General features: G+C 35.8%; 1 protein-coding gene across 2 annotated transcripts in view; it reads left to right on the top strand.

Moving 5' to 3' along the window:
- The window catches only part of LRBA (LPS responsive beige-like anchor protein), a 363,194-nt gene that overhangs the window by 109,996 nt on the left and 227,907 nt on the right, over positions 1-25,291 (top strand). For both annotated transcript variants that reach the window (XM_068187837.1, XM_068187836.1), the window contains 2 exons: positions 8,207-8,271; positions 18,933-19,041. In XM_068187837.1, the coding sequence (XP_068043938.1) occupies positions 8,207-8,271; positions 18,933-19,041 (174 nt within the window). The remainder of the gene's footprint in view (positions 1-8,206; positions 8,272-18,932; positions 19,042-25,291) is intronic.

Raw genomic sequence — 25,291 nt, 5'->3', positions numbered from 1 at the left:
GAAGGTTTGATTTGGAAGGATTCTTAGAGATCATTTAGTTCCAGCCCCCCTGGCATATAAAGGGGCTTATGGTTCCAAAACATGTCGTATTTCTTTATTAGTTAATTTTTTTTATTTGAAGCTAAGAACATTGAGCAGGAAGGTTGCTGCTATTTGATGGTGATGATGAATGTTGCTATCAGTGGGACCAGTCCAGCACTACTAGTGCTGCTGCGCAGCACTGAGTTTGCTGTGATTTTCTCGTTTTTGTAATTTGTAGTCTACCTTAAAAGGTATTTTCCTTCCTGTTCAGTGGTTTTACAAAATCTCAAATTACAATCACAGATAAGTAAAAAAGCACTGAAATCAAGGGTCAGTTGTGTTATGCTCCTGCTATTCCTCAATTTATTTGCCTTAGTTCATGAAAATGATGCTGGCACTGCAACTTAATTATTTTGATCTTTTCCTTTGTTCATCTTATGTTGTCACTTTTCCTCACGTCTATTTTTCTGACTCATTTCCTTTGACTTAAGAGTTTTGTGCTTCCCCAGAACTGCTTGGTACTTGGATTTCTCAATTAATTTTTAAGATTCCTGTTTGTATTCTTTCTGAAGCTAGTCTTTCATCTTGGCATTGAAAATAGCCAATGGTTAAAGAACCTGGAGAGGAAACTGCAGTGGAGAGGGTTTGCTGCTAGATGAACTCAAACCTGACCCCTAATTTTGTTTCATGGGGCGTCATGGCAACAGCCTGCTAGTGGGAGAGAGAAAAAGAAAAGCTGTCTGGGGAAATTGCTTCCTCAGTCAGAAACTGGGGACCTGAAAACAGCGATCCACTCATTCAGTTTTTTCCCCAGTTTTTCATACTTTTTTGAAACTCGATACAAAAATGAAGTTTATGCATTTTGATCAGACAGATATGCAGCTTTTATGCTGTGAAAATTATTACTGATATGATTTTATTTATGCAGTGATATTTTTATAATTTTGTATGAATTTTGGATTAAGTTAAAGAGTTAAAGTTTTCTTTTGTTGCTATTTTAAGAAAATTTGGTGTCACCATAAATTGTGGTAAATGCAACCTATCTCAAGATTTTTGGCTATGTCCAGTTTTTAAAGATTGTATATGCTGTAACATTTTATATAGTATATCTTTCATAACAATGTATTTTTTTACGATAGGTTTGTCCTGTGAGTTGTCACTTTGTTGAGTTTGTCACAGTTGTCACTTTGAGAGTAATCTCATAGCACAAAAGGCATTGTCTGACAAGCTGACAGTTTTTTCTGTGGTATTTTTACTGAAGAATCTAGTACTTAAATATATAACTCCAGTTCTACATGTGTATAATTTATCCTCAGAATCTATAAAAGCTTATTGTGACTTGAACTCTAACTTTTAAGTATTGAAATTAAACTCTCATTATAGTTTTAGGCATTTACCACTAACAGCATAATACTAGTTTATAGGAAGCTCTGTTTACATGGAATAACCCACATGGTTAAACAGCAGGGGAGTCTTCTGCTTTTAGTTAAAAACCTGCTGTTTCTGTATGGCTTATTTACTACTTCTTTAATTCTTAATGTAGTGTGCTGTGGAATTGAGCATGCAAAAGTCAGCAAAGAGTTCTGGTTTTTGCGTCTAAGGTTATTACTTGCTGTACAATAATAAAGGCACTATTTTATTGGGTTAGTTGTAATTAACTTCAGCACTAGGCATTGATATAAATCATTCCTAATCTGTTTTCTTTACATTTTCATTCTTTTAAACTGGTTTCATATAGCTTCTTTCTGTCGTCCTTTGACATGAGGACTAGGGTTGTAATTGCTTTTTTGAATTAGGCTGTCGGAAGCCTATGTGCGTGTCGGTCCAAGAATTGATTAAGGAACATTAATGAATTTCATATAGCACTTTTAAAAAATTTGTAATAAATACTCTGTAGCGGTGATCTGTTATAACCTTAGAACTCAACACAGTGTTGTCCTGCTGTGCAGCTGGGAAAATATTTCAATATCAGAAACTTTCATTCAGTTTCATAGTTAAAATAGTAAAGAATTTTGTCGTTATGAATTAAAAAAAAGGTCATGTACCAACTTTTCTCCAGAATATATTTTATGAAAGGAGTTATCATTATTATTGTTTTGGTGTTTGATAAAACAGAAGAAAAATACTGAAATAGTGTTAATTTTAATTTTTCTGCTTAGTTTTAATGTTTCATAACATGTGGGTCCTATGCCATTCTGACTGATTTATTAATACACACGTACTGCAGCATATTTGACTGTTCCTCAGCAGCACAGATTTGAAAGAAGGATTTTGTTTGTTCATTTCAGACACCTTTGCAACACTGAATGTGTTTTTTTCTTGAATTCCTTCTATTTTTCAGGGGTAGATAATCACACATGCACAATCTCAGCCCACCTTTATGTATGGTTCTTTAGTTTGATATGAGTGTGTTTGGGATATTTGCTCACATTAGTGCGTGTGGTGTTATACCTTCACTTGAGGAGCTCTCTCATCTAGTCAATTTTTTACACAACTTTCTCCTAGAAGACTCATTAAAATTTTCAATAAAAAAACTTCAGTTGTGTACTGTCACCAGCAGATTTTTTTGACAAAAAGCAATGTCTTTTTTAATGGAATGCCAGCAGTAAATACTTTTTATTATAACTGGGTGTGCTTGATAGTTTTAAAAGTCTTATAAAAATAATTAGCTCTTTTATATAGTTCTAATGGCATCCTTGCAAGTTTCCCCTGGAGCAGTCTCTAATGAACAGGCCTTGATTTTTCCAGTTGGGCTTTCAGATTCCCAGAGGACTTGACTTCAGACCTTGAAGGGCAGCAGCTGCCATTTGTCTTGAGCCCGGAGTTGCCAAACAGACAGACCATGTACTAATAGGACACATTTGTACAGCCCCGAGTACGTGGGACCCCGATAGAGCCCTAATGACGATCATCTGTTGAGAGCTTGTAGTTGGCCAGGGTTAGAGTAACTTTTATCACCCTTATTGAAATCAAACCCTCTGTATTGATTAGTGGGGTAGCTTGGCTTGTTACATAGATGCCACGTTAAAGCCTTCTTAGAGAAGCCTTTGTTTAAAATTCAGTAAATCCAAGCCTGTTCGATAAGGTTTTTTTGGGTGACAGGAGGCTCTGAATTTTTAGGATAGTAGTAAATATTTTTGCAAGTTCTCACTTTGTTTCAGGATTCAGCAACAGTAGTGATGTTCTGTAGAGAAAGGGCCATGAAAATATTTTTTGAAATTTTTTTTTTTCTCAGTCAGTTTCTGATTGTTCTTACATTATTTGTTTATGGTTTTTAAATTTTATTTGAGCGTACAGGTATGTCTGTATATATACTGAATAACTATCTCAAATGTGTTGTTAGGTTATTTTTATATTAATTTGTGTCACATCTTTGCAAAAGTAAAGTCTTTACTCTTTAGTAAGTACTTGGCATGTGGTAATTTTGATATTAAATTGCTGCATGGTTTCTATATATGATTTCCCATAAATCCGCATTGTTTCAATGGATTTTCATAGATTAAAATAACTGAAGCATGCTTCAACCTTTAAAAGTAATTTATATTTGCAGAGATTCTGCTTAACATGCAGTATAACTTTTTTTAATTATGAAGAACCCAGCTGAGATATAATCTACTTTTCACTATATGTTCTTTATTGCCGAGTTCATTCAAGCCTGTAGTGGATGTGGTGCTGAGAGAGTGCTGACACCAAGTGCAAACACTGCTGAAAAGTTATTGATAGTTTACTTTAGGCACTTAAAGATTAGTGTATCTCTCTATGAACAAGTTTTTCATGCAGATTTGACCTTTACTCTAGGATATAATATGTCTCGTAGTCATATGTTAACACATTTTCCCACCCTGCTCCATAGTGCCCCATTCATAGTTGTCAGTACCAAAGTCATCCTTCTCCTTTGTTTCATAAACAAAATAAATTATCAAAACTCCACAAGCTTTATGGGAAGGATGGATTAGTGAAGAGTTTTCTCTTTTTTGCCTGCTGATGGATATGTGTTTCAACTGCTAGATATAATCCTTAATTGTAGGATATGTTAAACTGTTTAGAAAGGGATTTTTTAAAGTTTGTGTGAAAAATTAATTTTTAAGGAGCGTGCATGTATATCTATATATATGAATGAGAGCAGCAGAACAGTTTGTTACAGTTGGAAATAGAGCAGTTTTCATCTATTGGAAGTGTTTTAAATATTCTGTTCAAGACTGATGGTTAATTGCTTAGCCATCAGACCAGTTGATAGGTTGGTCTTGCAAATGTTTGTATATACCTTGAAGAATGTATGCCTTGAGGTATTAAGAGAGTTGTAGAATGGTTTGAGTAGAAAATGACCTTAAAGAACATCTAGGTCCAACACCCCTGCCATAATTGTTTAAAATATGATTATATGGTTATATTACTTTACCAGGGATGTACACCTGAGGAGGGATATGTCCATTTGCTGCCTACAGGCAAGCATTTCAAATTCGAAACCAACAAAAATATGTATCAACAAAATTTTCTTGGTATTTGTTTGAGTGATTACAGTTCAGGAATGGTTATATTGGGCTAGATAAAGCCTCCACTTTGCTTCTTGTTGTATTTCCAACTATAGACACAAAGAGGTGCTCAAAAAGAATAAAATACAACAAGTGTGATACTCTTCCACTCTCCAGCAACTTTTGCTCAGGGTATTTCTGAATTGGATGCAGTTTCTGTGTATTCAGCCAATATTCTGTGTATATTAGCCAATATTAATGTATTTATTTTTTTGATATGTACTTATTCTGATTCCTCTTCATCCTATTAAACTTTTAATCACCATGATATGCTTTTGGTGATAGATTATTTACACATTTTGTAAAAAACCACCTGCATTATTTGGTTTGAAGCTGGCTCCTACTATCTGCTGCTTGCAGAAAAAGGCTTTTTGGGTAAGTAAGAGGTTCCTGAAGTATTTGATCCGAACAAGGATGCTCAGAATGAGTAGGAAGCCAATAACAAATGGAAAAACTCAAATTCAAGGCAGAATTTTTTTTAAGAACTTCATTTATCTGATCATGCTGTGTGATTAGAGATGTACCTTGTTTTAATGAAAGGAAATATGAGGAGGAAATAGTGTGAAAGACTTTCAAATGCATCTGAAGATTGAGATAGCTACACATACAGATCTGGGTGCAATGACAAAATGGGATGTACAAGTACTATAAAGACTGTTTGCTACACTAATCTTGTTGCTGGTTATGGTCTTATCCAGCTTGTGGTATTTTGTATGTTTTGGTCTTTGGTCATGGTCTAATGCATGCTGTTGGTCTTGGTATTTGCTAGAAAAAAGTAAATGTAGTAATTTATGAGTTTTATTAGAGAATTTGGTGGTGTCATACAACTGGTCATTAGTTAAGGTTAATTAAAAAAACCCACTGTAAAATAGATGAAATAACCCCAGAATTACTCAAATAGGACAACAGATCATGATATCAACCTCGAGGGAGATTATTCGTTTCTGAAAGGAGGGGTTTAAGACCTCTACTGTTTAATGTTTTCATTTAATGACCCTTGTGCACTCAGTAAGACTGTGCTAATGAAACTTGTTGATGATATAAAATTAAAGCTATAGAGGACTGGGATGTATTTTTGCTCACTTCAGAGTTGTGCTGTATAAAAAGGAAATGTTGAATGTTATTCCATACAAAATTATAATTCAGATGAGGTTTGAAGCACAATTTCAGGAAAAGGTTTTAGTCCATGCCTCAGGTACTTATGAGGCTGTTTATAGTTTCTATTTAGGAAATAGGTGACATAGTAATGAGTTAGGAAATTTCCTTATCAGACAAAGTATTTGAATAACATGTGATTACTTATTTGTGTCCTTGTCATGGTGATTTTTCATTGGAGTTATTTGTGATCGTGTCTAGTGCTTCTTGGTTTTCCCCTTGCTTCACTGTTGAGTGTTCAGTGACCAAAAGCATTAGAAGTAGATGCTGTCTCTTGGTCTCTAAACATTTAGAGCCACGGGAAGTGATGGTCAATTACCTACAGCTTAGAACAGGTATGAAATTATCGACTCAGTGGATTAGCCATTCCTCAGAAAAGTGCTGAAATGTGTTTTGTAGTTATTTAGTTGCATTAGTGGTTGAGTTTGAAGCTTTTAACATGTTTTTTCCCTAATACCTTTGGGAGATGGATAACTAAGATGCTGATATAATAATGCAATATGTCTACTGAGTGTAATTGTTTGAGAGTGTACATATACTGTGGGGAAATATTGAATGGATCATGAAAGATGAAGACCATTAGTCTTTTCTTTCAACTATTAAAATAAGCTTTAGGGTGTGTTCAGCTGTGATTTATGAAAATGTTTAGACTAATACCTTCTTTGATGATGTCTGATGCAGAGAAAAATGCTGAAAAGTATAATGATAAATGCACTTTCTTTTCACTTTTGGCAGCCTCCATCTTCACCAATTAAATTTTCAAGTATTGTTGTGAACTCTTTAGAAAGCAGAACAGCAGATGGGCAGTGTCATAAATAGAAAAAAATATTTTGCTTTTCTTGAGTTTTCTTTAGCTAACAGAATAGTTTCAGTTATCATTATATAAAGCTAAATATTTAGAACTTGATACTACGTTTGAAACCTCTTAGAAGGATTATTTGCATATGCTCTTTTGTTTAGAATATTAGAAACTAAAGGGGTTTTTTTTGTTTTCCACTAGAATACATTTATAATTTGTGATGAATAATACATCATTTGTTCCAATGTTGCAATTATTCTGCTTTTAATTCTGACTTCTTGAAAATTGTAATACATTGTTGCAGCTTAAGCCTGGTGAGCATGATAAACATTTGAAATTTGGATTTTTTTTTTTTTTTTTTTTTTTTTTTTTTTTTTTTTTTTTTTTTTTGCGGGGGGGAGAGGGGCAGGATTTAAGTTGCAAATAACAACGTTGTTTCAGTGTGTCTGATCAAATCTTTGTCTTACTGACTGAGAGGTAATTCTGCAACATTGAGCACCAAAAATGCACCCCAGCACCGTGTATAAAAACCTCCTACATTCAGAAATCTGAAATTTGTTTAAGACGTATTTCCTGTTTTGAACTTTTTCCCTGCCTTGGAGCTGATGAGATTTTTTAAAAATAACCACAGTGGTAGAAGTAGTCATGTAGATAATCAGTAGGATTATTATTTCACCTACAGCAAAGAGTAAAAAAACAGGGAAGTTGATGTTGATGTGCTGTGGAACAGCACATGAAACTTAACTATCTATCTGCTGCAGAATCAGTCTTTTGTATTAGATTAGAAGATTTGAAGAATTTAAATCAAGAGCTGTATTTGTCCTGTTCTATTTGCCTCTACATTTTCCCCAAAAGATAAGGTACACACATTTACTGCTCTAATTTTTAACTAGGCTAATTTGTTCGTATGTGGTCTAAGATTAAAAAAATCTACTTTCTCTGTTTGTTAAGTGATTTTGTTTTCTTCTCATCTTTCAAATGAGGGTTCCAAGCCCCAGTTGACAGGTCATCTGAGTTGGTTGCTTTCCCCTGTGTCTCTTACGGGGGCCAGGCAAAGCCCACCTACATGTTTAAGAGGTGTAGAATTTTGCTTAATTCAAGGTTCAGCTGGATTTAAGGAATGTGCAGTGCATGTTCATCTGCCATTAGCATAATTTCATTGTGTTAAAAATGTTACTTTTTTAAAAACAATATGTTAATGGTGCAATGTTTGGATTTTTAACAGATTTTTTTTTAATGAGTAGAGATGACTATGTGATGCTGAAGTGAGGATTATTAGGAAATATCCCTACTAGGGTTTAAGCTACAAGAGAAATTTGTGTCTAAGGAATGAGCCTTGCCTTAATGTAAAACAGTTTCTAGCACTATCATGGTTCAAAAAGGCAAAAAACACCCACGAACCAGAGCAAGTTCAGGATTATTACATGACATAACAGAAGAAAATGGTGGAATCCTTTCTGGGATGTTTTTGGATTTTCAGCTCCCTTTTATATGACCTTAAGTAAATGATGCTGCCCTGTTCCTTCATGCTGGCATTCATTGCTTCCTGATCTGCACACAATTAAAGCTTTGTGTGCTTGCTGATGGTGCTGTAAGTTGCTAAAGTGGAAAAGAAAGTATATGATTTATCTCTGAAGATGCCTCTTCCAAGTTTTGTTTTTATACAGCTAGTTTTCTCTTTTGTTTTGTCTTTACCCAGGAGTGGCAAAACTCTATACAGAAGAATGCTGGCCTGGCCTTTATTGAGCTTGTCAATGAAGGAAGGTAAGTTATAATATTTGATAGCACCTCTGCCTTAACCTTCAGGGAGTTCTGTGCCTTGAAACTTTTTAAAAATAATTTTTCTTCTTCCTTTTTTCTGTACTTTTCTTTGAGTTTTACGAGCATGGTTTCATATTCTTTAGTACTTTGGTTCAGTTCTAATTCTGAATATGGGATTTTGCAGAATCTTAATGCTCTTTAGTTTCATTAAATACTTTGCTTATCTCTGTGTCATGGATTTTCTTTCTTCCTGTCCTTGTGTACTGGTTAATGTTGAAACTATAATTTGTATTCAGCTGATCTCTTGAGAAAGGGAATTGATATTTAAAAGACATTACTGCTAGGAATTGTGAGATAAGCCTCTCTCTCAAAAATTAGATTCCAGTTTGCTCATTTATTTCTGATTTATCTCTTAAACTAGAAGGGAGGAGAGTCCCTCTAAGGAAAAACCCCTCTTAATATTACCAATTAGTTTCATGTTCTCTCCATAACTTTATATGTATTTTATTGGAACTTACAGAAAATGACAGAGCAGGTGATGAGGCCATGCTCTTTGACTTGTAGTCAGTGTTCAGAACCATCAATATTTTATTCATTAATATTGAATTGATTGTTGAGGCAGACTAAGAGCAGTATTTACATTTTTTCTAAAGGATTTTTTTCAAGATGTCTTAATGAGTTAGCTAAGGTATATTATGAGGAATGCCATTTATTTAAATATAACTTCTGTGAGTGACTTCAGCTAATAAGAATCAAAATAGAAAATAAAGTTTACATTATTAGGACAGCTATCTGACTAAAACTGTAATAATTTATCACATAAATTAATATACTTTATAAATATCTTTTTATCATTGTAGGAATGGGGAAATGGCTATTTGAGATTTTTTTTTCTTAAGATGTAGATGTTCTCAAGATACATTAAAATAATGGCCATTTTAATGGGTTTTAATGGTTGCATTTCAGTTTATGGTAGGCGAAACACCATTCTGAGGCAGGAAAAACATTTTGCTACTAGTCTTGATCCCAAGGGCCAAGGTAAAGTAACAAGGGTGTTCAGTTACAGTGTTAAGATCTAGCCTATAGTTGTTTCCTATTATGTGAGACTGACCTGTCTTGACCTTACTTACAAAATGCCTGCTATAAATTTGGCCCTTGATTAATGTTTTATTAGAATAGATAACATAGAGATCCCACACATGTGTAAACCACAATGTAAGTTTCATCTGTGTAAGATGATTATCATGGGCAAATCAGTTGCTGAGACTGAGCTGTGCATGGCAGTCACCCAGTAGCTATTCAGCTCATCCAGGTCAAGCTTTCTATCAGTAAACTGTTTGGAATTCACTATTTTCTCTTCAAAACATGCAGTGCCCATCACAGACAGATGGAATCGCTCCCCACCTCCATAAACAACATCAATAACCTAGAGTCTAGCCTGAGCCAGAGTGGTTGTCTCAGGGACAAATGATCCCTTGAAGACTAGGAAGTGTGGTTTTGGTTAGCAGAAAATGTCTGTGTAATTGTTACTTCATTTCATTTCAGACGTGTAGCAGAGTTGGGTTGTCTTGTAGATATTTTTTTTAAAGTGGGAGCATAGTGGTGAAGAGGAGAGGGGATTAATTTCTTAAGAATGGCTCCTTTTATCTGCCTCCATTTTCCTCCATTTCTGTTTATAGGAGCCTTTACAGTTACTGCTGAATTAGTGCTTTGTGGCTTTTCAGCATTCACTAAAATGAAACTATTATCCCTCAAATGATAGGATCTCTATTCCAGGACTCCAGAACTACTCTTTCCTTCTCTTTACACAGTTTGCACATTATTTTTCTTGCACATATGCTAACACTTGGACTAAAACATCTCAGACCTTGTATTTTATTCTATTTGTTATTTTGGTATATTTTTACCATAGCATTATAGTCTTAAAACTTCAAAAGCTGAAGTCTTTTAATTGAAACTTAAGAAAATATCTGAATGACACTGATTTAGACTAGCTGCTTATTATATAATAAAAGCTGAATTTTAAGTTGTTTCTAAAACTGCACAAGAAAATATGTCAAAGTAGTTGTAGAAAGTACAGAACTGGTTCAGCACATAGGGAAAGATGTCTGTAGGGCACCATGAGAGAGAGTTACAATAAATAAAATCAAGGACTAGAAGAACTGCCTAATATTTGTGGAATCACAGAATTGCTATTGTCTGCTGCCTTGGTGGGGGGAATTTGGTCACCCTGTAATCTTTGTAAACCAGAGTTTTATTCCCAGTGTTTATTACTAGATTTTTGGACTATTGAAGCTATAGGATATCCCAGCTTGAGGTGTGTTCTACTGTTTTGGTGTTTTTTTTTTGTTTTTTTTTTTTTTTTTTTAATTAGGAAAATAAGATTACTGAAAAATCTTTCTGGAAGAAGTCCAAAAGGGGAGATGTAAATCTCTCTTCTACTTGCTTTCAAATGTATTTCTTCCTTTTATGTGAAAGTTATGAATGTACCTCTCTCTCTCACAGTGGTTGGAAGTTTTAGATTTAGGCTTGCCATGTTTTGGCTAGGATTCCCTGGACAGAAATATGTGCAGAAAGTTTGCCTCTGGGACTCGTAAGATCTTCAGTGTGTGTGCTGCATTCAGAATGTGTTGGTCTGAATTTCTTCATATTCACACGTAACCAATGTGTTCCACAGAAAAGATGCTTCCTGCCTTTCCAGGGAGATCATGCCCACTTAATATGTAGAGCAGAATTTATTAAGTTGTTCCCAGAGAAATTTTGAAACTTGAACTGAAAGAAAATCTCTGAACAGGAGGTTGGTGTGTGGAAACAGAACTGAAATGCTGCCTTAAACTGAAATACACAACTGAAGTTCTGAAGGCCAGGTTACAAGCATAGTAAAAAGAAAAAAGCCAGCGTAGAAATCCAGGAAGCTATAGAATGTAAGGTAAAGGAGCAGGTATTGAAGAGTAACCTCTTTCTGTTCAGTAAAAGATACATCAATTTCAGTATATTGTTACGTTTAACATTAATCTGATTTTAAGAAAAAGTAGTAAGTATTGTTCTCTGTTATTGTAGTGTCTGGGAATACTATTAATGCTCTTTGAAACCTTGTTAAAAAGGTGCCTGTACCCACGGCTCCTCCGCGTACTGAGCCATCTGTGCAGCAGAAGGATAGGTTGTGAAATGTTTTCCTTAGCCTGCTGAACTTCTGTCAGTCTGGATTCCATTCTTTGTGCTTGCCTTTCACCTTTGTGTCCTCCCTTTAGAGAGAGTCTGTTCTGGAGCCTGAACCTGAGAACTTACTGGTGAGGGAATTTGTTTACCAGAACCATCCTTTAGGTGGGATCTAGTTCACTGCCATGGCCAGGCCTCTCCTCTGGGGAATTCTGATGTGCCCAGACTGATTCCTTTTTTGCACCCTGGAACTAATAATGTTTCCTCCTAGTGCGCAAGATGGTGAAGCTATTGTTTATGAACTAAAATGAGCTCAGCTTTGTTTTATTTCCTTGCATTTACAAATGCCTCTTTTCCTAGAGCCTGATTTCCTGCAGTTGACTAGTTAGCAAGCAGCTCCTGTGCTGTGTGAAGGTTAAAACCCTCTGCTGTCGCTGTGATTCATTAGCACACTTTAGTGTGAAGCATCTCTTATGCTGGATCTTGTTTTCTGTATCAGTCAGGGCACTAACAAACGTACTCGAGCTTGAGACCAGGCATGACAGTTATTATCCCCTTTGGGGTGATAATGGGTTTGGCATGGCAGGGGTTGAGGGATCAGTCTCCAAAGCATGCTGTAGCAATTATTCTTTCCAATTTTCAGTTGAAGAGACTCTTGAAGATGGTTGATTTTAATATTCTCAAGCACAGTTTTCTTGATCATCTGAAGAATTATAGAGCAATGTTCTATGCTTACATTTGTATTCACTTGTAAATGAATATTCACTAAAAAAAGTCCAAATTGTTTGGTTTAAAGACAATCTCATTAAACTAGCAGAATCCATGTATAATTTTCTCTCCTTAACTTTGCTTTTTCAAATGCTTATTCAAACAAGGCAACCCAAAACATAAGAATTCATAAGTGTGTCCATGTTTGTTTTTCTGTAGCTTTTTTATTGCCCTATTCTTTGTTGTCTAATGAGGAATGAAGTCTAATCAAAATTCTCCCCTCTGTATCAGAGCATTTTCTAATGTGTCTTTCAGTGTAGTTGAAAACAGCTTTTTTTTCCTCTTTTCCCAAAGGAATATTTCAAGGGATTTGGTGCTTCCTTGGATTTAAAATTATTTTTTTTGAGACACTATAGCTTTCTATTAAAAATATTTGTTGGAATGATACAATTAATTCAAAAGTTATAGGGAGAAGAAGGAAGGCAAACAGAATGCAAATTTCACATCCTTAGGAAGTAAAAACTCCATCAACCAACGAAAAAAAGAAGTCCTGAACCTCTCCAGAAACAACCAAATGCAACTGGTATTATATGCTCTCAATACAGAAGATCTAATAATATAAAATCTGGAATACTGTAATAATCTATATTTCTATAGCTGAGGGGCGTAGGGAGGAATTTAGGAACTGTACTAACAAAATTTAAACATGTGTCACCTGCTGTTCCTTGTCTTAAATTGTATCTATTGCTTTTGACTGATCATGGATGCAAATATTTTTAATATTGAAATACTTGGCTATCAAGCTGGCTGGCCAATTACTTAGATGCTTTCTGAATGGAAAATAGGGGACAGATGTGGGCTGCCCCATTCAATTGTCTCTCACTCGCAACACAGCGGTCACTCTCAAGGAATGAATGTTGGAGGGTTGTGTTGCCATAGGAGCAGCTACTGTGATGGAAAAACAGTTAGAAAAATACAGCTATTAATGAAAAAATGGATGATAACTGACAGACTTTGTGCATAATTGACCAAAAAAGGCTCTGGAGAAAAATGATAAATGCAGTCTGGTCCAAAGTAGAATTGATTACTGCCAGTCTGCTCCCCATGCTGCAGCCTCCTTGTCCTGAGATTCTGATGACGTAGAACCTGTGCCTCAGTCTTGTTTTGTAAGAAAAAGGACATGTTTTCCACATTTCCTTGCTTTTTGATTTGTAACAACCCTTTCTGTTTAAGTAGTACGTTTTGTAAAAGAGACTTTTGATGATTTATTTTCTCAGTCTTGATGTTACTGTTTTGGTTTGTTTAAAAGAAAAGAAAAAGCAACTTTATTAATGTGTGAATTTGAATGCATAAGATCATTAGGCTAGACTTAAAACAGCATTTTACATGTGCTGAAAATTAGGAATTGTAGCCTGCGTGTGTTTCAGAGCCAGATAAGTTGACTTGGGTGGGGTTCTTGATGCTACCTCGTTTTTTTGTTTATGTGTGTGCACTAAGGTATACTGTGATGTACACAACCATTTTTAAAACAGTTCTTTATTTCACTGAGTTTTGAAGGGTATGTATGTGGCAAAGGTAGGTTTTGCTTGTGAGAATACATAATTAATTTTCTGGGTCTATGAAAAAAGAAATTAATAAACTATTTTTGAGTGCCTGGGAGTTCTGAATTTTTTTTTAATATAGAATTTTTTGATAACATCAACTTTTAAAAAAATTAATTAATGTAAGAGTAACAAGAAGATATCTGTGCTGTATTGTGTGCATACATGTACTGTACTATTGCTATCTGATGGGACATTTTCAGAAATCATCTCCAGTAGTGCTGTGCAGTGGCTCTGAAATGTGAACACAACAATTTTCAATGGGCTCTGCCATGTCCTAAGAGGCTCTCCTAGATAGAAAATACAGGATTTTCCCTCAGCTGCCTTTTCAAAGATCTATTTCATTTAATGCTAATGCGTGCCAAGTCAGCATTTTGGCGAGTCTGCACAGCTTTGGGGTGCTTTTTTCCCCCCCTGTTTTTATGTTTTATTTTTTTGTTTGTTTGTTTGTGGGTTTTTTCTCCTATTTTAAGTCAATAAATTGGTTCAAACTTCAGTCTTTAAGACTTTATGGACTAACTGTATTTTTTGAGAATTCAGTAGAGTATATGTAAAGTATATGTGTTCAACAAAGCAATTGTAAAATGCCCTTGCAACAGTAATTCCACTACTTAGCACGTTGAGCAGTCAGATCCTATAGAAGTCCATGTGTATCCATGTAGAACATGCCCCTTTTTGAAGTCAGAGAATCTTCTGCATGCCAGGTTTATGAGGAAGGAGTGCAATTAGGAGAGGTTATCTTGCTTGGCTGTCTCACAGTTCTCTGTTGTGGAGCCCCTGGAACTTACTGTCTCTCCCTGCAGTACTTTGTGATAGATTTGTGCCTAAATGTTGTCAGTACCACCTAAGAAGCTTTTCCCATACTTTGACTAAAATTGATAATTGTTAGACACCAGTAATTCTAACCCAGAATTTGTCAATCTCTTACTTGCTTTGGCTTTGCATATAGTTTTCTGTTTATTTTTTTGCCTCATGTACCTCTTAAGTTTTGCTTGTTCTAAGGAGAAGCTTGACTTTTTTACTTGCTCACGTAAGCATTCAGCAGCCAGATATCGGAGGAAGACTTAGTTCTGTGTCTCACAATTTTCCAGCATAACAATGAATCAGTCTATCTGATGTATTTGGCTGTAACTCCTTCTCTCAGTGGTTTAGCACTTCATTCCTGACCCAGCAAGATATGCAAGTTTATAGTCAACTTCCAGCATCGAATCCGTCCCCTTGCTTGTTTTTACTAGGCTGCTCACTTTTTCAAAGTTAAACACATGTTTTAAAACATTTCAGTCTGGAAAAAAAGTGCTTGGGAAGAAAAGTTTGTCTGAGGCCTTGAATCTGGTGTGCACTGCTGCAAGCAGAAGAGTACCCCCAGTATCCAGAGTCTTTCCAGTCATAAATAATCATGTCTAACATCTGCAAAATATGTCCATCCACAATCCATCCACATTCTTCTTGTATTAAGATCAGGAAAATAATAATTCAATAGCATGTCATAAATAAGAACAAATGAGAAGAGACTCTATCAGGAAGGTGGAGTGTAAATCAGCACTTTCAACAGCATTTTGGTGTTTAATAGTATTGAAAAAATCAGCAGATATATGAGATAATATAAGGCAAGCATAATCTGTGGACCTTGCTACAGGGATTATGAAGCATCAGCAAGAAGGAAATTATTAGACTTGAGATTATCTTTAAGCTTGGGTGTGCATACTTTGAAAAAGACAAAAAATTCAATCTGTCTATGTACTCAAAGAGAGGAAAATCTGTCCTTTTTCTGTAAAAAAAAGTATTTAATGTGTTTTAGATCAAATTTTTATTTAACCAAGAAAGAATTAATGTAATCTAGCTGCTGGGAAAAAAAAAACCGAGAATAAAAGCACACAAATGGTTTGGGAATTTTTGTTTGTGTTTTTTTGTCTTTGTTTTAATTGACAGTAATTGCCTTAATATAAAAATACTTCATGGGAGAATATGGTATAAAATATCTTTTTGGTCTGACTCAGGCTGCCCAGAGCAGCTGTGGATGCCCCATCTCTGGAAGTGTTCAAGGCCAGGCTAGATGGGGTTCTGAGCAGCATGGTCTAGTAGAAGGTGTCCCTGCCCATGGCATGGGGTTGGAGATGATCCTTAAGGTCCCTTCCAACTGAAACCAATTTAAGATTCTGTAAGTTTCAAGCCTTTAAAAAAAATAAAAGGCCAGTTACAGACTTGATGGAGTAAATGAAATTGTTTTCAGGAAGACATTCATGATCAGTTTGCATGGGAGGCCAGAGCAGGAACCAGCAAGGACCTTCATGATCCTTTAAGTCCTTGGAGTACCACTTACTGTCTTAGTGAGGAGAATCAGATATTTCTAGACATTTCTTTCTTAAGAAGAAAGCCTTTGTTTCTCAGAGTTACCTGATGTACATAATTAAGTTTATTGGCTCTCCCACATATACAAAATGTGTTGTGTGTAGTTTGGAGTTGAACTAATTTTTCAGCAAGAGCCAGAATCCTGTCCTTGCCTCAGCAGTGGTCTGATCACCTGGGAACAGTTGTTTTATTGACAGCAGTGAGCTACACGTAACAAATTTCTGTTCAACATTTTGTCTCCCTTAAATGGATAACTAGCAACTGCCAAGGTTCCCAAAATTTGTCTTTAGTAGGTGATTAAAACTTCATTTTACACATATAAGCAGAGGTGTGTTCATTTATACAGGTGCTGTGAGCTCATATTTGCCTTTGATTTTTAATGATGGCTTATATCATGCCATAATTACATTTATGTAAGGAGATATATTTTTTTTGCAAAGTTTCATATTTAAGTGGTAAATTCAAAATAGAAATCTGAGTGGTGCGTTATGTATGTGGACACTGTTTTCATAAAGGAACTCCACACTGCCCTAGATGATAATGCAACTTGAATTGTTTGTTATGAGAAAGCTAATCCAAGCATATGCAGTGTTTGGAAAAGGTTGAACTGAAAAGAAAGATTAAAATTTAATGTTATTGAATATAAAAAAAAAAAAAAAAGAGAAGAAAGGGAAAAAAAAAGAAAAATCATGTCTCGGTTTCATCTACCTGGCATACTCCTGTGCAGAGTATCACACAGAAAGTGAGGAAAGTGTGTGGGATTAGTAAGGAGAGCTGAAAGTGACAGAAGAAACAACTGATCCGTAGGAGACAAAGCTCTTCCTGGAACTTGAAGTTTATGTGTTTTTACTAGGTACTCTTCTGGTCTGTTTGGACAACGTTGTTCCTGTGTGAGGGAATGTAGTTCCTTGCTTTGTTTGGAACACATCCATCCTTTCTGGACATGCATAGCAGGTGCTGGCCTGCTTACTAACCAGTTATCTACCATGTTTGCTAGATAAAAAGGAAAACCATGTTGTAAAGACAATTGTTATATAGCATGATTTCATAAACAGATGAAAGAAAAGTGGGACTCAGAGTGTATAATTAGTGTTAGATTAAAAGTAGACCTTTTAGAAGACAGCTGGTTCTTTTCAAAGTCTGATCAAGCTAGCAGAAGATAGTGGTATTGACAAACTCAGGGAAAATAATGGAATACTGTCCAACTGTGTTACATGCAACTTGTAATACATGATATCATAGTACGTGAGCATTTGTGATCCCCTTAATTTTTTGAACAGTTCTTAGTTCAATAAAAAAGAGTTTATTTAAATGCTTATGTGTCAGATTTGACTGTGCTACTGGAGATCATGGAGAAAGAGTCAAATGCTTATACAGTACCTTTTTGCTGGTTTGTCACTAATGCAATCAGATAAATTGCCAGAATTATATGTTTGTTGCTCAACAGCTACATCTATTCTAACAGGGACTGAAAATAGGAAAAAAAAAAAAGGAATTGTAATGTGGTCTCAAACTAGCGGCTTTTGTACAAGCCTCCCCAAACAGAAGGTGAAGTCACATCTCAAACAGTAAATTGTGCATATTTCTTCTTTCAAGACTTCATCCATGGGGAGAGACTAATCCACCAACTTGGCTGGTTTCTGAGCTCATGGCCTCATGTGGCTGCTGTGCTGCAGTTTTCTGGAATGAGAGGGGTAGTGAGTAAAGAGCTTCAGGTGTTGTTCTGCCTTGCAGGCATGTGACCTGCAAGTCTCCTGCAAGTATGGAATTCTGAAAGCATAGGAAAAGAGATAGCAAAGCATCGCTCTTTCAAACATACAGTAAGAGACAGGTGGATCCTTATTTCAGATAAATAAGTTATTGGGGTTAAAATTAACATTGGCTGCATTAGAAGACAACCTGCATAATAAATCCTGTGGTTGTAAAGAAAGCCTTTCAATACACTTTGAACTTGTTGAAATGTACTTTAGTTTATACGTGCAAGGAAAGCAAATGATTTTACATTCTGCTACTCTTTTTTCTACAACTGGAAACCTTAAAAAAAAAGATTTAATAACAGATATTTTAAAGAATTCATCAGTAGAGCATGTAATGGATTTATCTGGTGTATCTTTGAGTGATCCTGTGGAAATATGCACCTTCTAAAACAGTATGTGTATGGCCAGTTTCAACTTTATGAATCCCAGTGTAACTAATTAAAAAGGAAATGTTTTTAGTAACAATATGTGAACTCAGAGAATAATTGGGTTGTAATTCAATCTGTCAGCTCTGCTGCCATTCATAAACTCAGGGTTTATGAAGGCCTCAGAAATCTCAGTTTGAATTACAGCTTTATTCTGTACATAACCTGTAACAATGTATATAGTAGCATTTCATTTGTGAGATTGAGAATGTTTTACAATCCTGAAAATATTACTTAAACGTATACCTACTGTAAAATTTCAATCTTGCATTTGGAGGAAAAACTGTATTGCATTGCATTTTTTTAAAAAATTATTTTACCTCAGTTATGTTAGAACTTTAACTGTGGATGTTTATTTGCAAAAACTGCTTACTTTATATGGTGGTGGATGTGAAAGATTTTTTATAATATATCTCTATTTCAGGTAAAACAAATGACTGTCTGGAGTGTTTACATTTTGTTTAATATTTACTTTGGTTTACTGTAGAAGTACTATTTTACTAGTTGCTACAGAATTACCCTCCAACCTTATTTATACTGTTTTCTTAGCACAATAAAGTCAGTCATAAGAGCCCAACATATTTGCATATATATACTGTCTTTCCAGATTTTTATTTTTGGACTTCATTCTCTTAAGGCAGTTCCTATATCTTCTCTGTCCTCAGGTTGCTGAGTCAAACCATGAAGGAGCATCTGGTACGAGTGGCTAATGAAGCAGAATTTATCCTGAGCAGACAGAGGGCAGAGGATATTAACCGCCATGCTGAATTTGAGGTAAGAAAGGAAATCTTGTTTCTAAAAAGCAAAACACAAAAGCGTAACCATTCCACTGTGTTTAAGAATTCCAGGCTGTGATATGGACTTTGAAGGCCTCAGGAGTTTCTGCTCTGAAAGGTGCTTTGCAGTCATAGGGTGATTTGATAAGTTTGCCACTAACATTGATGGAAAAACAGGCTGAGCAGAGCAGCTCAGAACTTGCTGAAATCTGCACACCATAGATTGTAGGGGAAAGAATTTTATCATACCAATGCTGCTCTTTTCCATTTAGCAAATATCACTGTATGTGTTAAAGCTGCTTAGCATCACAGTCACGATACAGGTCTGAAAAAAACCACTTTCCTAAAGATAAGTGGTAATAGGCTGTGAAGTGCAAAATGAGAAATTACTTTCTTTTATCGTTTTGTATCATCTGCTATTTAACTAATCACTCTCTAAACCCATTCTCCCTATGTTTTACATGCCTCAGTGGGGTTTAGGTTTGTTTTCATATTTTCACCCCACTTAAGGGAATCTAAAGTGAAATGATGGCCTCTGTTTTTGTAATAAACTTGTATTACTTCAAAAATACAATCATGTTTTCTGGGTCACTTTGGTCATACCTCCAATTTAGGGGCTTTGTTACTTTATATATCAGCTTTCCCTCTGCTTTAATTATTGGGTAAATGAAAATGAAGCTAAATCTCTCTCAATTCACTAATATTCTACTTAAAGAGTACTTTGTCTTTCTTCTGACATGTGATATTACTTGTGGTTTTGTTTTTAAAACGAAGCATTAAGAGATTGAAGGCACATTTGTGCTTAACGCATTTCTAAACTGTTTTCCTCTTAAATCTTTGCTTGAAAAAATACTCCCCAAAGATGAAAGCATATTTTTCTTAGACAGTGCTTATGTTCTAAAGGTCATCTGTGTTGGCCCTGGGATTCAAGCTGTGCGTTGTCTAATAACATATCTGCACTTCATCTAGAGCTAGTTACCCCCTCCTGCAAACAGAGATGTTGGAAGGTATCTACAGTACCGTTCTGCAGTGGTGAAATAGCAGGCATGTTTCATTTATTACATCAAGGGTTTGGCGACAGTCCTGTGGAGATGAAAAGTGCATCCTTTTGCTCCGTTGCTTGATAATCATTGGACTGGGACATGCTTGACATCTTTTGCTCTGCATTTTTGCAGAAGCTCCATGCATGACATGGTGTTATTGATTAGATGAACAGTCCACTTTCTCCCTTCAGATGCAAACTATTTGCAAAGAGAGGCGTGTGTATGTAGGAAACGTGAGAGAAATAAAGGATTGTGTCGTATAAATACAGGCTCTCTGTGAATACAGTTATTCAGTGACAGCTGCACTCTTAGCCCTAGTTCAGCCTCAAGATATCTTTTATGGTGTCTGGAAGAAATTTAAACAGAGCATCAACTTTCATTTTTAATATAGGTCTGGGTTCTGCTGTGACAAGTCTCTAGGATGAGAGTTGGCTGATGTTTTAGGCTGATGCTTGTTTGAATCTGTCCTGTCTCAGGGGTGGTGGCTCAAGAGGTTTAACTCATCAGGTGGAACTTAAACGGAAAATGGTGTACTCAAATATCAGCAGTCTGTTTATCCAGTTTAATTTTGTTTTGGTGTTGGAAAGACTTTGATCCAGCATGACTTCCACAGGTGTAGAAACTAAGGATATACAACTATTGGATTCTACCAAATGTGTAAAGAACCTGGTGTCTGTGGCAGACTTCAGTCAGTGTTGTGTTCCTTTTTGGAAAGAGGAAACACTAGTCATATCCATCTGAGTCTGTAGGTACCATGTTAACAATCAGAAATTCTGATGTTCCATGTTCTATCCATGTTTTAAGATGTGATAACTGAAGAAAGTGAGCAGAGGAGTGATCCTATAAGATTTAGCCCAGGAAAATTATGTATATGAAAATGTGGGTTTGATCACATTTAAAAGTGTTTTGTGCTTCTGGTAATTACTAGTTGCAGGGTTTTTTTAAGGGAAAAAACCCTGCAACTAGTTGGGATGGGCATGGTTGGTTCAGATCAGAAAAAAAGTGTTGCCCTCTGAGTGCTATGGAGGAAGGAGATGAGACTGGTTGAGGAGGGATAAAAGTCCTCAGATCTCAGATAAGAAATAAAGAACTCCTACCCGTAGGGTTTTGGTTTTTTTTTTTTTTTTTTTTTTATATTTTTTTTATTCAGACTTGCAAGTCTGGTGTTTCATATTATGGATGAAATAATCCATTTAACACTGGATCAGCAAAAATCCAACCCCCAATTTTTTTTTAAAGATCTTAAGGATGTTTACTGCTACCTGTTTGTAATTCTTCATTTCTAAAAGTCATGATGAAGATGAGCCTTGCAATATCTGAGTCAGATTTTGAAGAGGATTTCTCTATGTTGCAAGGACAGTTTAAAAGTAAATGGCAAATTGTCTTTACTTTTTAAAACTGAAGTCTAGTATTTGGAACAGGAGGCAGGAGAAATGGGAAATGGGAAATTCAGGCAAGCTTCATAATGAAGCTCTCTAGCTCTGTATAATTTTATTTATTCAGTTACAAAAGGGGTAAGTGTGGTCATTGTAAGAGGACGGAAAAGCCTAGAAAAATAGGTAATACAGGAAAGGCACTGCTGTGCTGAAAACTGCATCTTAGAAATGTGATGCAAGAAGCTATTTGATAGGTGATAGTTGAAAAGTTGCATGGGGTGCCACTCCTGTTTGGTTCTTAATTCATTACAAGTACAGGAGAGTTGTTTTCCTTCCAGAAGTAGTTTGAGAAATGTCCACCTATCAATTTTTTCCCATCCAGGAGGAAACAGAGAAGCAACAGCAAGTGCAGCACGTGTGAACTTTGCTGTGTAAGCTCTGGTTGGGCTTTGCTCTGTCTCTGTGTTGTGGGGCCATGCATTGGTAAGAGCATGGAGAGGAACCCTTTCCATACAGTGGCATGACCAAAAGCATGGGAAGAGTTTCCAAAGCAAGGATAGTTTTGGGGTTTGTTTTCTTTTTTTTAGGCTTGTTGTTTTAGTTTGTGCTGTAACTTGGGATATGCAGTAAACCTTGAGTGCTTCAGGGAGACAGATTTAAACTGAAAGGAATAGAAAAAAACCATTTTTTATTCTACTTGTACCTTCTCATGGCAATTTTCTTTCTTTCAGAAACGTAAGAGTATCTTTTCACTGCTACCTGTATAAGGAGTAGTTCCATCTATGCATCTAGACAAATGGGGAGGTAACCAGGAAACCTGAGACAAACTCATTTTACAGTGTGATTGAGCCTCAAAGAAGCCTGATGAAGGAATATTCTACTTATTTCTGTTATGAGGTAGCTATGAAACACACATTTTTTGCAGTGCGTGTGGGAATGTGAGCATTTCTAACATATGCCTTACATTTCTACATATACCTTAAATTTTCTCCATTGTCCCTCAGATTATATGTACATGCCTCTTAGTTATTTTTCAAAATCTCACCCTTGGTGTTTGGCAGAGTTGAAAATCCTGAAGAGGAACCCCTTAATGGTAGTTTTATGCTGCCACCCAGATTGTTTTCTAGAAGTGACCTTGAAAAATATGGTGATTCTCACTGTGTCTTAGATTATCTGTGCAGACTGCTGTGGAGTCAGGCCTATGGGAATAATTTGATTTGGTGTGAGGGGGAGGGAATTTTCTACTCTAATTGACTTTATTTTATAATTTATGACAGAAGTGCCCATTGCCTTGGCTATGCCTCTTGTCTTATATAAATCTGTTGGTGTACTTCTGGGTGAATGTACATATTTATAGAATTCTAACTAAGTAAACCTGCAAGGTTTTTAGGCACGAACGCTTCAGTGTTTCATCTTTCTAGTGAAGCTTTAGTTCACTCTTGGATGGCACTACTGGATTTAAGCAAAAATCTGGAGTACCAAATCTTAATGCTTGACTAAAGTATTTCTGATGACTGCTCCAGGAACATGGTTGCTTGTTTTTGGTGTTTTGAGTTTTTTTTTGCATGGAAGATTCACATGAAAACTTAGGAAAAAGGGGGAAAATGTGCAATATAAAACTATTCATAATGTTGTACGTTATGGTATGTGTCGAAGAGCAATGAAGAGTGCCACACAATAATTTTCAGAAAACTTTCTATAATGGCTGGACAAGGATTCTTCATTCTGAGGAAAACAAACCCCTTGGTACTTTTTCAGTAAAATGTTACTGCTACTCTAATTGGCAGAATAACCTGCCTCCTCAAAGTGTCATTTTTGAAAAATTGTGTGGTGTCATCCCCTTGAATTTTGGTCCTATTTTTTTCAAATTCTTGTCATCCATTGAAATAGAAAGTGCTGGCATTCTTGTTATTGGCTGTTTCTGTTGATTAACTGAGAATTTCACAGGACTTTCCCTTTGCATTTGTTATAAATCATGCCAGGCAGCTAACTTCTCTGCATGATTTCTCTTCAATAATTAAATCTAGCATTTCCAGCTGCTGTAAAATTTGTTGCCCTTTTGTGTTCAGTTATGCTTTTTCATGCGGAAGACTTGGACTTCCTCAGCGTTTTAATTCTTATTCAGTGTCAATTTACAGGCTGTGGTAAAAACAGAATGTTTTACTTCATGGCTTCTGCTGGGAAACGAATCTTATAACTGGTTTTGCCTTGACAGAGGTGGGACTCAAGGCTAGACAAGCGTTCCAATACTGACTTGGATGGAGCTGTTTGCTTTTTGTTTCCTTGGCAGAAGGCAAAATCCAGTGCTTGCCTTGATGCATAATCTTCTGTATTCCAGATATTTTCCCCTTTGGTGCAGTAAGCATTAAATATTGGAATACATTATTTCTTTCAGAGGAGGTGACTAAAAATGACTACAAGTCAATTCTGGCAGAATACCTGTAAGTCAAAGGGAATGTTTGAGAGCCCTTAAAAGAATTATGGAAAGGTATTTGAGGTTTTTGTAGTTTTTGTAGATGATTGTTGCTTCTATATGTAATAAGAAGTTACTGTGGAAAGGAGGTTTTAATCCTTGACTGGGTCCATATTCTCCACAGTTTACCAGTGGTTTAAACAAAAGCTGCTTTGTTATAGAACCTGTGCATCAAAAAAATCCTTCTGTGGCACTTAGATCATCCTTTTATATTCAATATTTTTCAGCACACTTAATAGTAATGTCCTTATTTATTAAAACAAAATATTTTGTAGTGATTTCAGCGGGAATTCTTTTTTTTAGAGTGAGTCAGCAGCGATGGTTCTCCACAGAACACATGGAGGATAGTGCAAGATGTAGGAATGCACCCAAAACTTGTTGTCATTAAGACTGAAAAAATGTAATGGGGCAACATGCAGGAAGTTAGATGTTCCCTTACGGAAAAATAAGGCTTTACACATATTGCTATGAACAGGCTTGACGTCCTCAAATTTAAATTTTAAATAAATGCTGCCCTTTGCATTGGGAGGTTTAGGTGTTACAGCACCATCTGTCTGTTGGTAGGAGATGAAAAAAATGGACTTTTCTTTCCAAACATATTTTTGAGGTATTATAAACACTTCACAAAGTGCTGAGCATAAGAGAATATTTTTTCCCATGGGAGGATTGACCAATTTTGTTCTGCTGCAATATGTTGTCAAGTCCCAAACCAGGCGACTAAATTTCTTTTATTCCTGAGGTGGAAACTTTTGGGATTCTCTCATGTGAAATGAAGGAGACTAAGAAAGTGTAATTTGAAAAAAAATATCATGGAAGGTCATGCACAGTGTTTTACAGTGTTTGAGATTTCAACTTTTTCTGTCCTTTCTCTCTTCTTTTACATATTTAACACATCTACTTATTTTTCTCTTCCTGGGAATGATAAACTTTGTTTTTAAAACTCTTTATCCCCTCTTGTAAGTAGTGTTGCAGATTATTATATTCACTAGAAATTACCAATAAACCTAAATAATCTACTCTTCATAGGTCTTTGAACTTTTCTTTTGCTGTGGGAATACATCTGAACTCCTCATAAGATGTTGCTATCTGCCCTACCTCATCCTGCCTTTCTTTAAATATCTTTTTTACATTCGCACTTGATGAGCTGGATCTTTTTTTGTCTTTATCTTGAGTGGCTTGTTGAAAGAAATTTAATGAAGCCTGATTCCCTTTACAAAGGCAATGATAGTTCTTGCCAGTGTGTTTATTCCTTTGATTTTTTTTTTTTGCTTTAAACACTGCTCCAAGTTTGCCTTTTAGAAATTTCAGACTTATTGCTATGTTGCTCCTTGCAGTCCTCCAGAGTCCATTTGGCAT

The sequence above is a fragment of the Anomalospiza imberbis genome, chromosome 4 (genome assembly GCF_031753505.1).
Source record: "Anomalospiza imberbis isolate Cuckoo-Finch-1a 21T00152 chromosome 4, ASM3175350v1, whole genome shotgun sequence".
NCBI lineage: Eukaryota > Metazoa > Chordata > Aves > Passeriformes > Viduidae > Anomalospiza > Anomalospiza imberbis.
The sequence above is the reverse complement of the archived record's forward strand: the minus strand, read 5'-3'. Positions and strand labels throughout refer to the sequence as shown.